The following is a 12440-nucleotide window of genomic DNA, read 5'->3' as shown; positions in this document are numbered from 1 at the left end:
GTTAATGCATGAATAGGATAAAGAGAGGTCGGCACAAACGATTGCTAGCAAGTCAGTAGAGCTGAAATGTCTTAGAAGCCGTTTGAATTTCTGATTAGATGGATTCAGTACTCTCAGTAGGTTTAATAGCAAAAGACTGAATTTTTTTTCAGTCTGCTTTCTTTCTTTGTGCAGTTTCTTCTCTGGCTGTTTCTGCACACCTAGTGGGAAGATTTCCTGTATTTCACATTAGTCCTGTACAGTGGGCTAACTGGAGGGATGTTTTCTTCCGTAAAATCCTGTTCTTTACCGTTAAGCTGTGCAGTTTTGGCAGGCTGTATTCTGATTGTCTAAGGTTTTTGGTTTTTTTTTCAAAATGTGATGAAGTATAAGGCACACAAACAAGAAACCACGAGACGGATCCAAGTGATGAAGTAGGCTCTAGCTAAAACATCTGCTGTGAAGTGTGCTTCCTCATCAGTGCAAACGGTGCAGTATTCCCTGTTCCCTCACTGCCTGTTCTGTTGACCGATAGCTGTTTGTATTCCTTCTGCGAAGCCAAACACAGTCATTGGTATCTAGGAGATGTTATGCAGTCCCTGTACATCGCAGTTGCAGCCCTCCAGGGGCAGGAGGGAGGGTGGTGCCTGCACACGAGATGTGCTGCTGGCAGAGTGCGGCCATTGCTAGGCGACGCTGCCGCGGATGCTCGCGCCGTGCCGGCTGTAATGGCAGCACTGCAGCTGGGGGAGTTGCACTCTGGGGCTGCGCATCCGCTCTGAGGGACCACTGGGAATCCCACGTCTCGTAAGCTTTGCCTTTACACTCTTTACACCCTGTGCAGCTGGAGATTGACAGGGAGATGGAGAGGTAAAACGATGAGCTGGACAGTGAAAGGCAACGGGAAACAAATGGGCAGGAAGGCAACCGAGGGCTTAGCGAGCCAGAGAATTGTGCTACGGAAAGCAACATCAGCACAAAAGGAGAAGTGAAAGCAGAACGAAAATGGAAGCTAAGAAAGTAGAATGAATAGGCAAGAAATAACCAAAAAATTAAGAAGCAAATTTAAAGCAGAAGTAGGAGAGGAGTGGACAGTAGGAGTGTGGATAAGCACAAGCTAAACTGGGTGAGAGGAAATCTTGGCCGGGAAACAATGTGAAGCAGAAGGGATATAGCAACTTCTGCTCGAGTCCCTAGTTGGAAATGTTAATGTTTGTGTTTAGCAACTGTAACAATTCTGTATATTTTCTAAAGCTGTTTCTCGAGCAATACAAATACATAGGTAGATTTCTGAAGAACATTTCTTGAAATTGTTTTTAGTTTATGAGTAATCTGTATTGTGTTTGTTACTGCATATTTTAAAACTTAATTTTATCTGCAAAGTCTCTTTACTTTTCCAATGGACCTGTCTTGCATTATTTTTGTAAGTGTTATGAATGTAGTTATAGAAAATGGATAGAATTACATTGTATTGTGCTCCTGGTAATCAAAGACAATTATTTCTGTTTTATAGTACATTTGGGAACGCCTTGCTGTTGGTTTTAAGCACAAGAATTACCGATCCCGAGAAGGAGTGTGTTTGTGTCTTATTGCAACCTTAAACATGTAAGCTTTTTGTTTCTATGGAGACATAAGGATTCTATCCTTTTTCTTAATTGTCCTTTCTTGTCTGAAACTAATACTTCAGGAAGTCTGATTCAGTTAAAAGAATAAATGGGAAAAATCTGAACAACTTGACCAGTAAGCTTTCCAAAAGAAAGACTGAAGGTATAATTTTATTTTTTTTTTTTCCCAAAACTAAATGTGAGACTAGTAAAAGAAAGATGGAACTTGATTGGTGGTTGTATTTTATCAATGCTAAGCTAAAGATCCGCTTTCTGTTTTTCTGCCAGAAAAATAATTTTTCTTCTTCTTTCTCTCCAGTTATGGTGCCCAACCATTAAGTCTCAGCAAGTTAGTACCACATCTGTGTGCAGCATTTGGTGACTCAAATAGTCAGGTAAGTGTTTCAATACTTCCTGGTGCTTCAACAGCCATATTTAGAGAGAAGGGTGAATGCAAAATAAATGAAGGCATTTAAGAAAAATTGTTAAGCTTGCTTTGTAGTAGGTCACTATTTTGTAGTTAATTTTTTAACTTGTAATTAAAAACAAAACAAAACAAAAAAACACTTTACATAGGTAAAACATCTGCAGTGAAAATCAAGTTGTAGTTCATAATGAAGACATCTGTTGAACTTTAGAAAGCCTTCAAATGGAAATGGTTAAATTGTCTCGACTTTTCTAAAGCTGTGTCTTAGGGGGAATACTAAGAATACAGTGAAGAAGAAGGCAGCACTGGCAGGAGGTGGGCAAAGAAAAACTTGTTTTTATGCTTACCGTGTGTCAAAGTCTTTGTCTCCTATACATACCATAGTATTTCTCTATTCTGGAGAAAATCTGTTAAGAATTTGACTTGTTTGTTGCTCATTAGTGAGGAGGTAGTTTATATCTTGATAAAGCAGTTCTAGTTTTAGTGCAGTCTGCTACAAAGGACAGTACTCAGGTATTCCAGAAATTCTTTATAGAGAATAATGACGTGTTATTGTCAGTTTTTGTTGTGATGATTCTGCTTTACATTTTTGTAAAAGGCACTTCATCTCTTGCTGTAATGGTTTTTTCCCTTTACCCTAGATATTTTACTCCCTTTCTTGTGCTTATGTGAAACCACATAATTCCTTACAAAGGAGTTCAGGAAATGCTGTTTGCTTTGGCCCACTCTTGTAGGCTGTCAGATACCTAGTTTTCTAGAAGGTCCTTGCTGCACATAGGAAGTGGTCAAAGCAAGATGATGAGGTGTCAAGAGTGAGTTCAGGGACTAACTTTTGGAAGTGTTGCCTGGTGTGATAAGCTCCTAAAGACAGCACATGTTTCCACAGATAGTATTCTTATGTCATTCCCAGAAATTCCCTCCAGAGCTGTTATTTCTAGGATTTTTCATTTACTGTCTGGAGATGCTCTAACTTGGAACAAATACCATCTTGAAATAACAGTTGTATTTCCTTTCCTTTCCATCCTCACAGTTTCAACTGTTCTGTGAAATGAGTTGGTGCACAGGTCTGGAAGATTAGTGGGTTGTCAGCAAAATGTTGTTTTGCTTTCTGAAATCCTGAAATGAAATAATAATTTAAACTTGGCTTTCACAGGTGAGAGATGCTGCCATACTAGCCATTGTGGAGGTTTATAGACATGTGGGGGAGAAAGTACGACTAGATCTTACAAAAAGAGGAATTCCTCCAGGAAGGTGAGCAAGTGGTTTTGATTTTGTGATGCTGAGCTGTTTCGCGTTACTTTTTTTTTTCTTTTTTTTTAAATCAGAACACAAAATTGACCCAGAATGTTTCTGACCTTCATTTTACAGTCTTTTCTGCTTGGAAGAGGTATATGGGTTATAGCCAAGAGCAGCCTAACATTCAGCAGTTAAAATTCCCTGATTTTAGGAGAAGGCAAGAGCTGTAAAATAGTTTAAAAAAATATAAAATAATAGTAAATCAAAATTATGCCTAAATATATATATAATGGGAGCAGTGAGAAGTACAGTAAACAGTAGGGAAATAGCTGAAAAACACTTGAATACTTGAAAATATTCATAATGTTCCTTACTCTAGAGTTTGAGTTTAACTTGTGTGTAGAGAGTCACAGCTGAGGAACTTAATCCTTTCCATGCACTGTGCATAGTTACTTTGAAAGGCAGCTACCTCCCAATTCTGAACTGAAGTTGTGGGATTCAGTGAGAAGGAACTGCTCTAAGGGAGTGTAAGCTGGTCCGGTACACATGCCATCACTGGATATTTCATGCAAAAAGTGAAATGAGATTTTGAAAACGCTTCCTGAGTTGCTTTCTGAGCAATTCAAGTCTGTAAAGGCTGGTCTGCATTTTGTGTACGTTAGTTTGTATGAAATAAAGTAGCCATTGTTTTGTTGTTATGGAGTTAAGCATTTGTTTTGTTGTGAAAACCAGACAGATCTTGACTTTTCAAATTTGTCATTAAATTCATTTTACTTAAAAAAAAAAATCTTAACCCCGTACAAACTGAGATAACACTGCATTCTGAGTCCTGATGGTGTTTCTTTATTTTAAGAGAGCTGATTGTGTCTGCATGGGCTCAGTCAGGGTATTAGAATGGATTCTGTGGCTCACGAGAACGCTGAAAATTGTTAGCCTTAGTTTTTAATGGTTTATAAGGTATTGAAATACTGTCATAGGAAAATGATGCTAAATTTATTGTTTCACATGCTAGGCAGTGCTCAGCCTCTTTGGACAAAAACTTATCCTGCCTATAGGAATGGGAAATTGTGTGCATTCTCATCTATTCGATGATTGTTACAGTTCAGGGGTATGAAGTGATTATATGGTTACCACAGAAGTTTAAGTTGTGTTATTACTACAATTCCAAAAATTCAGTTCCCCAGCAGATAGTTTTGTCTGAGAAAATCCTTCTTGCATTAAGGCAGAGTCTTGGATGTTCTTTGGAACAGAGAATGCAAGCAAAAGAATGCAGATAACAACAGCTTTTGTCTGTGCTATGAATGTTGGGTCTGACCATAAGTCTAGGTTCAGCACTCATCCTGTTCACGTTTCCATGTGATATAAACTAAGTCAATCTTGAGATCCAAATAGGATTAAACACCACAGGAGCTTTGTCCCTCCAGGCTAATCAACAGCTTCTAACTTAACTTGCAGTAGGGACCAAATGGCTCATACCTACTGCCAGAATCACTTGAGCACCAAATTCCCCTTGATCTGAAAGCAAGCGTAGTTGTGCCATTTTCATTTACATAAACAAGCAAAGCTGGACTTGGTGCATATCCAGCTGGTTCTTGCCACTGAATCTCAGCAGTTTCATACCTGACAGTCAAGGTTAGCATAAAATAATACATGAACTGAGACTCAGTGTTGTGTCTTCCCTAGCAATCTTCAGGTTGGGAGGAAGTGATGGGTTACAGTCTGCATGAGCTGAGCATGAAGCTACTGGTCTCCATCCCTACTATTGATGGAAAGCAGAATTCCTGCAGTCTCTTCCTACTTAACTCAGTAACAAGGCGGCTGACAAAGCTCAGGAAAGACAGATTAGCTCTATCTCAGACAGTTGCTCCTTTGCTGGCAGACCCAGTTTAAGAGCTTTCTTTCCCACTGTCTGCCAGAAGTTCTCCCTTTGCTCTGATTCATTAAACTTTTCATATGGACATGCAGGAGCTATGGTCTGTGAAACAACTTGATTTACGGTACCATCTTACTATTATTCTGAGGGAAATTTATGTTCATATTTGTGTGTCTGGGTAGGTTTTAAGGATTTTAAGTAAGTATTACGGATAATCTGTAGTTCAGACGCAGCTGCTTTCAGTTGTTCAGTTCAGCCTTAAAGAATGCTATTGCAGCTCTTCCACTGTATGACAGTGCATTAAAATTGCAAGCATAAATATTAGCACCATTACTTCAGTATTTGGTAAATATGTGATTTCAGAGAATGTAGGCTTGCTTCGTTTGCATAACAAATTGCACATTAGAGGTCTGTGTGTTGCTGCCCGAGTGCACTGTGCCTTAAAGCTGAGAATAAGAGCTCATGACAGCTGGAAGGAAGGCAGGAAAGTTCATCAAGCATTATTTAGAGAAATCACTCAAATTATTTAAATACGAAAATAGTGTATACATTTTATGTCTCTATAAATGTAAATGTACATAGTAATTCACAGACGGTAGCTTAAACAGGTTTTATAATCTGTAGATTTGCACTTGCAGAAAATAGTAGCCTGTCTAGAGAAGGATATTGGTCCTGAGCAGGGTCTAGATGGCTAATAAAAGAAGATGCAGTTGTACTATTGTAGTCAACTCCACTTGCTACTAGTGTATTTTTTGTTCAGTCACTGAGATTAATTTGCAAATAAAACCGTTGAATTCCTCTTTGCATGTATGTTTTTCAAGTTACAAATCTCAGAAGAATATCTTCAGTTAGTCTTGAAGAGCATTTCTTTTCTCAGAAAAATCAGTATGGAGTCAGTGGCCGGAGATACGGCTCTTGTGTTTTCCCTTTAGTTAAAGTTACTGCCAAAGAGGTTTGACAGTCTTTGTTATTGAGCCTGTAAGTATTAATGTTAATATGTTTGTGGATACTGAGAGTGGATATTGCATTTCTGGCTCTTTGAGCCAAGAATATGGAACCATTTTTGTTCCATTTGGACCAAATGGAATTTGTTAGAGTATGAAACATGTAGCTGATCTGCCATGAATAGAAGAAATACATATGGATTTAGAAATTAGCACTTGCTTGGTCTGAGCGTTTACAGTCTTTCAAGATCTTTCAGGAAGTTATCTGACAACTTTTTCCACCATTACTTGAGTAACATAAATGTAAAAAGTACATTTGTTTGTTTAGAGTTCTCGTGTCTAAGGCTGCAGCTTCATATCTGGAAATGCGACGTATTTTACAGGAGGCATTGATGAATACTGCGTTTAATGCGGGCTGCACATTCTACATATCTGTCTGGTTCATACTGTAGTCAGGGTCCATCTATGTGTCCACATGTGGGCACTTCTTTTTTTCCAAAGGAGGAAGTAAGGAGAAATGTATGTCAGCTTAAGTTGTGTCTGCACTGCAGGATACGTCTGTCTGAAGTCAGAAATACATGCTTTTAAGCTTTTGCAGCTGGCAGTGCCGTGTTGCTCTCTAGCCTGTACCACTGTGACTGCATAGCACTGAGTGCGGACAGGTTATTGGTGCGTGCTTATAGTTACTACTGTATCAGATATTCTGCCCACAGTGAGAGGCAACGTGTATCATCACAATGTGTTTATAAGGAAACATTGCATTTTTCCCTACTTTCTCTGCTTAAAATGCTCCGTGAAGCATGTTTTGATAACTAAGTTCAAAAGAGCAGGAAATAATGTTTTGTTTTGAATTCTCTGAAAAATGTGCACGTGTGCCAAAAGCACACCATCAGCCTAGCAACGTGTAAGAATCAGGGTGCAATTCTAAAGGAAATCTGTTACCCTCTGTAGTCTTCATATTCAGCCTCTCTCAGGATAACAGCTTCAGCCTTTCGGACATACTGCTAAGGGTGTTTGTTTTTTGTAGACATTTGAAGGAAGGTGGGCCTTCCTGTGGAATTCTCAGCTAATTGTGTGGTGTCTAGCAAATGCTTTCAAGTATTTGGCAAGGAAAAATAACACTTCAAGGCTACTAAAGTATTTGAAAGTGTGAGGCAGCGTAACTGAGCTATACCCACTATGAGAATTGCCAGCTGCTGTGTGACTTGTAGTTGATAAATGTGCATTTAAGGTCAGTATTCAGTCCTGCTAGTTTTGTACCTAAATTATCCTTACATCCATACATACCATACTGAGATACTTCTACAACTTTTATTGCATTTGCTGCAGAACTGATGAGAACTGGCTGTTCAGATTTGGCCAACTTTCTTGCTTAAATAGCATTTTCTACCTTATGGGACCAGACTGGAACTGTGAATTTTTTTTGTACTTTTTCTTGTACTTTTTTTTCTTTCCGTTTAACATGTAGCAAAGCAATTGCAGCTTGTTTTCCATGTGAGAATCAGTGGTACAGAAGTGCTTAGTGTTCCTGGAGTCTAGAAAAAAGAGTTTCTTCTTTTCAGTGGAAGCACAAACCACTTAAAAATATCTTCATAACAAACCAGATTTTTCAGAAAATTAGCAATTGTCACAGAGCAAATGAAATATCAATCACTGCCTGTTTTTTTCACATCAGCATTCTGTAGTTCAAATTGTTGCCTTGTAGGGTTGTGTATCACTGCCCTTCTGAAGCAACTATATGAGATTACTAAACCTCTACTTCAGAATTTTCATTATTGTTTGTGTTACTAATAGTGATACTTGGTTTTATTTGCTGACTTGGTGACATTGCTTTATGTGCATTTGTGTGAAGATGCTCAACTGATTTAAGAAGGGGAGTCCCTTGGAAATGGTTTCTAGAACTCATAATCCCTTGTCTGATGGCTTTATATATACTAAGAAACTAATTCATGTTTTTACTGGTAACCTGGAGGATTTCCAATATGTATATATATGCTTTTATAGATATATTTATGTATATATGATATTATATATTTATATATATTTTTGTTCTTTACAGGTTGCAAACAATCTTTGCAAAATTTGATGAAGTGAGAGACTCTGGAAATATGATTTTAAGTAACATCAGCGGTGAGTGTGAAAGAACATATGTTAATCATCAGCTTTAGATTAATACAAGATAAATATTTGAATGCTAGTATGAACAGTGTGAGGTGGTTGACAAGAAACATCTGCAAGTATACTGAGACAAACAGACATTTGCATAGTGAAACAGACTTATGTTACCGATAGAGTTTTTTAGGACTGCAGTCAGAATACAACTGGAAAAGATTTTGAAATCACATGGAAACTGGCAGTGAATCTTTAACAAGTTCTGTGTGCATGCAGTAGAGGCTACGGGAATGCTGCAGAGTATTCGTGCGTGGAAAAAGGGAAATGAAACAGGCTTTTATCTTAAAGTGATTCCAAAAGAAAATAAGTGAATAATGGCTGTTTTGTGTGGTTTCTTCTCAGTTAAAATGTTGAATGATAGAGTAAGTTCTAAATTAAAGAAATAGATGATTGAAGCATTAAGAGACACTTCAGTGTTGAAGTTGTGACTTCATCTTAAAATTCTCCTCTAATGTACTGACTTCAAGCTCTTTCTCTGGTGTCTTTCATGAAAATGAAGCCTGTTATGCAATGAATCCCTGTTGCTTCCTGCTGCAGTCCTGAAACAGTATCTGATGGGATGAAAGAGCAAAACCATCATTCTTTCTTACTTAAAACTATACTTTAAAAAAGAAAAACAAACAGCAGTTACATAACAGCACAACAAGGGAGGTGTTGTGGCAGTGGCTTTAATTTGATTGGTTTTGAAAGCTTCATTGTCTGTCTGTCTTCTGCAAACAGCCGGCAGATTTTGGTTTATGGTGGAGGGTTTTCAGATGCTTTTGGTGAAATTATACTGAAAAGGAAGCTTTGCTAGACCTAAAATGTAACAGTTTGAGGGAAGAAATATTTTGAGGAATGCATATGTGATTTGATAATGTATGCAAATGTACTTTTTCATTTTAAACAGTTTCACCTTTCTGTCGTTACTGTGAAAACAGAGATTGTGGGTTTGCAGAAGTGCATTTTTAAACCTTTTTGAGATTACAGTAAAGTTCTGCATTGCATTCTGGTTTGAAATAAAACGTTGCTTTTCTTGGGCACTTGGAAATAAGAAAATATATTTGTAAGGATTAATATAAAAACGAACAGTAAATATGTTCATTTTTTAGAAGAATGTTATACATAAATATTCTCTTTGATTGTAGATTGACTCCTATTGAAAGGACAAACCATTGTTTTTTTGCATTTAAAGTTCATACACTGCATGGGTTTGAGTGGTTCAGAGATACATTTTAGTTGTATTTTTTCTGTTCTCAAGAGATACGAGAAAGTTACAAAGAATATAAATGTATTGAAGTAATTTAAATTGTGGGAATAAAGAAACAACACCTTTATTGCTGGACTTGTTTACATTGCGTGTAGGAGCTTTTGCTTGGTATCTTACAAGAGTAGATGCAATTCGTTTGAAGCCGTTTTACCTCATCTGTACAATGCAGGTATTAGTGCTGATCTGCAGTGGTACAAATCCTTTTGGGCTCGTAGGTGGCAGATTCTGTGCAGAAGCTACCATGAGTCTGTTTCTTTAGTCCCAGAGACAGAATCCCTCTCGTACCTTTGTTTCAGAATCTCTGTTTATCTGTTGAATCCATCTAAGTGGATATTTTTTTAATGCTATGGAAAATATACTCTTCTATTGTTAGTGGTTTATCTCGACCTTCTCTTTCTTTATTCTCTAAAGGACAGTTTATATTTACTGCTTCCATGTGTAGATTTGAAGTTAGTGTTGAATTCCTGTAGCTTTGCTACCAACTTCTTTCAGAGCTTTATCGAACATCTCTGGATAAAGGCCAGATGTTCATGTCTAAATACATGTGTTACAGTACAGAGGATATTTTAGTGCTTTTAAAGGCTGATGTTTTGGAGTAGGATTCAAAGACTGTGGGGAGTAGGGTTGTGTTTCCAAAGGGTGAGGAGCCAAAAACTGTTTCACAGACTTCAGTGTAATTAGAATGGTACAGTCCATAGCGGACCCTTTTTTTTTTCTTTTTAATTCTTTTAACCTCCAAAAGGAATGGCTTTTTGCTATCTTAGCTGAGTTGTTTTCTTAAAGAAGTTAGCTGTAACTGATGGGAGTTCTCTTCAAAGTGTGTGCTGGATAGGGAAACGCTGAAAACAACTGTCAGAGGTGCAGTCTTTTACGTAGTTGTAAGGCACCACTGTGCTGGTAAATCTTTGTTGTGTTGACCTAGTTTCTGAGGATCCAGAGATGTCACTTAGGTTCCTTTCTTCCAACAATACTTCTGACAGTTGTTCAGTCACTTCATTTTGCATATGCAAAAAGAGAACCATAACCTAAAAAAATAGGAGCTTTAAGCAAGCTGAATAGAAGAACGCTTTCCTAGTATTTTTAATAATTCAGACAAACAAACAAAAAAGAAAAATATGTTCCTACTAACACAATTAAACATGTGACAGGTTTTAGAAACGTATTGGTGTTCTTCAGCATGTGTGGGAGAAACAAGGGAGGAGAGAAAAAAGTTCTCCTGTGTTCTCCTGCACACTGGTGGATTTCATGTGTTGTTATCCCTTTGACTGTGACAGTGGACCTCGCGTGTGCAGTTCTCCTTCATTGAATCTAATCCCTGATAGAACAGCAAAGAGAGCAGGAAATGAGTTGTCTGTAGGTACTGATGGATTCTAGCGAAGGGCAAAAGATGTGAAAAGCACACTGAAATGAGTGCTGCTAGAATAATTGGGGCAGGATGTAGCTTCAAAAGCCAGCAGATGAGAAGTGTGGAAGGTCCTGTGTCTAATGATGGGACTGGGCTCGAGTCTTATGCTGCTGCTTGATGAGTCATTACAAGCTTAAATAATACCATACCAATAATTTGCCTCTCCAGCTGACCTTTGATTCCCTCTCCCCCCGTCTCGGTTGCAGCACCTCCCCTCCAATAAGCTGTGGTTAGTAAAATCAGACATCTTTTCTTTGCCACGAATTATGTGAATGAATGAGCTGTTCTGAGAACCTCGGGTTCTGTTTACATTCACATAATGCAGCATGTTATTAGAATCGTATCTGGACGTGTTCGTTACGCCAAATCTTGTGTGCGGTGCTTGTTTGGCCATTTTGCTTCAGCAGAAATGTGTGGCATCCCTGCAAACTGGAGGAGGCTCTTTAAAGCACCTCCCCGTTTTTCAGCACATTAATGAGCATTTCTATGGAAACGGGACTGGCAGCCAATCTCAAAGCTGAGCAAGCACTTGTTTCTGCCGGCTGAGATTTGTAAATACTGTTTTCCCTAAGAGAATTTAAACAGACCTCCATACTGGAGAGCAGCATACATTTTCAGACAGAGAGTCAAAAGTAGGGGGAACAATAACTGAGCTCTGTGTTTTGCTTCATTCAGTAGAACGATCCAAGCTGAATATTGATTGTATCTCTCTATTCAGCCCATGCAGTTTTCCCATTAAAGGCATGCCTCGCAGTGCTACCTTACAAACATAGCGTGCGATCGGTGGGATGCACTCATTTTGGTGTCACACTTGTTTTAGTGTCACACTCGTGGGGGCTGATGGTACGGATTACAAAGACACAGCCAAGCTGTATGTTCTCCTATAGCAAACAGTAAACACCTGCAGAAGGCAGAAACGGGTATTTGCTTTGCCACGTTTTGCTTTTTTCTTTCTTTTCCGATTTTCCTTTGCTGTGTTCTTTTTGCAAAGAAGGTTTCTGTGAGATCACAAGCGACAGCCTGTGCCAGCGGGACGTGGTGTGAATGTATAGCGTGGGAAACGCTGAGGCTGCCGATAGGCGCTACAATCATTTTACGTTGTTTGGGGTCCGTCCGTGTTCCGCTTGCTCATCCGGCGGCTCGGAACGCATTCGTACGACGATCAGCTTCACCCGCTGCCCTTTGTGGTTCGTAGCCGGACGTACGGAAGCGTGCCGTGCAGGCCCGTGTCCGCACCGTGCCTCGAGGTGCCCCGTGCGTCTCTCTGGGCACCGGAGCTCAGCGCCAGCGCTGCTGGAAGCGAGCTGCTCGGCACGGAACGGCTCAGCGCGGCGCCGCCGGTTCTCAGACGAGAGGGAGCGAGGCGGGAGGCAGCGCTTATTACAGCACGCGGTGCCGTCGCGGTGGTTTTGGGCCGGCCGCGAGCGGGAGCTGAGGTTCCGTCAGGCTTTCCTGACGGCAGCAGGACGCTCTGCGGCAGCCGGTTCCCGGACGCCGTCAGGAGAAGGCGTTTTGCTCCAACCGACCGGCTCTGAACGCCTCTCCTCCGCC

At 39.6% G+C, this 12440-nt stretch overlaps 1 protein-coding gene across 1 annotated transcript in view; it reads left to right on the top strand.

The window, feature by feature from the left end:
* Window positions 1–12440, top strand: part of CLASP2 (cytoplasmic linker associated protein 2) — a 125727-nt gene that overhangs the window by 13489 nt on the left and 99798 nt on the right. The window contains 4 exon segments of the mRNA XM_031553978.1: window positions 1493–1584; window positions 1903–1978; window positions 3164–3261; window positions 8123–8193. Coding sequence (XP_031409838.1) covers window positions 1493–1584; window positions 1903–1978; window positions 3164–3261; window positions 8123–8193 — 337 coding nt within the window.

The sequence above is a fragment of the Meleagris gallopavo genome, chromosome 6 (assembly GCF_000146605.3).
Source record: "Meleagris gallopavo isolate NT-WF06-2002-E0010 breed Aviagen turkey brand Nicholas breeding stock chromosome 6, Turkey_5.1, whole genome shotgun sequence".
NCBI classification, from domain to species: Eukaryota; Metazoa; Chordata; class Aves; order Galliformes; family Phasianidae; genus Meleagris; species Meleagris gallopavo.
This window is presented reverse-complemented; position numbering and strand designations above follow the sequence as displayed.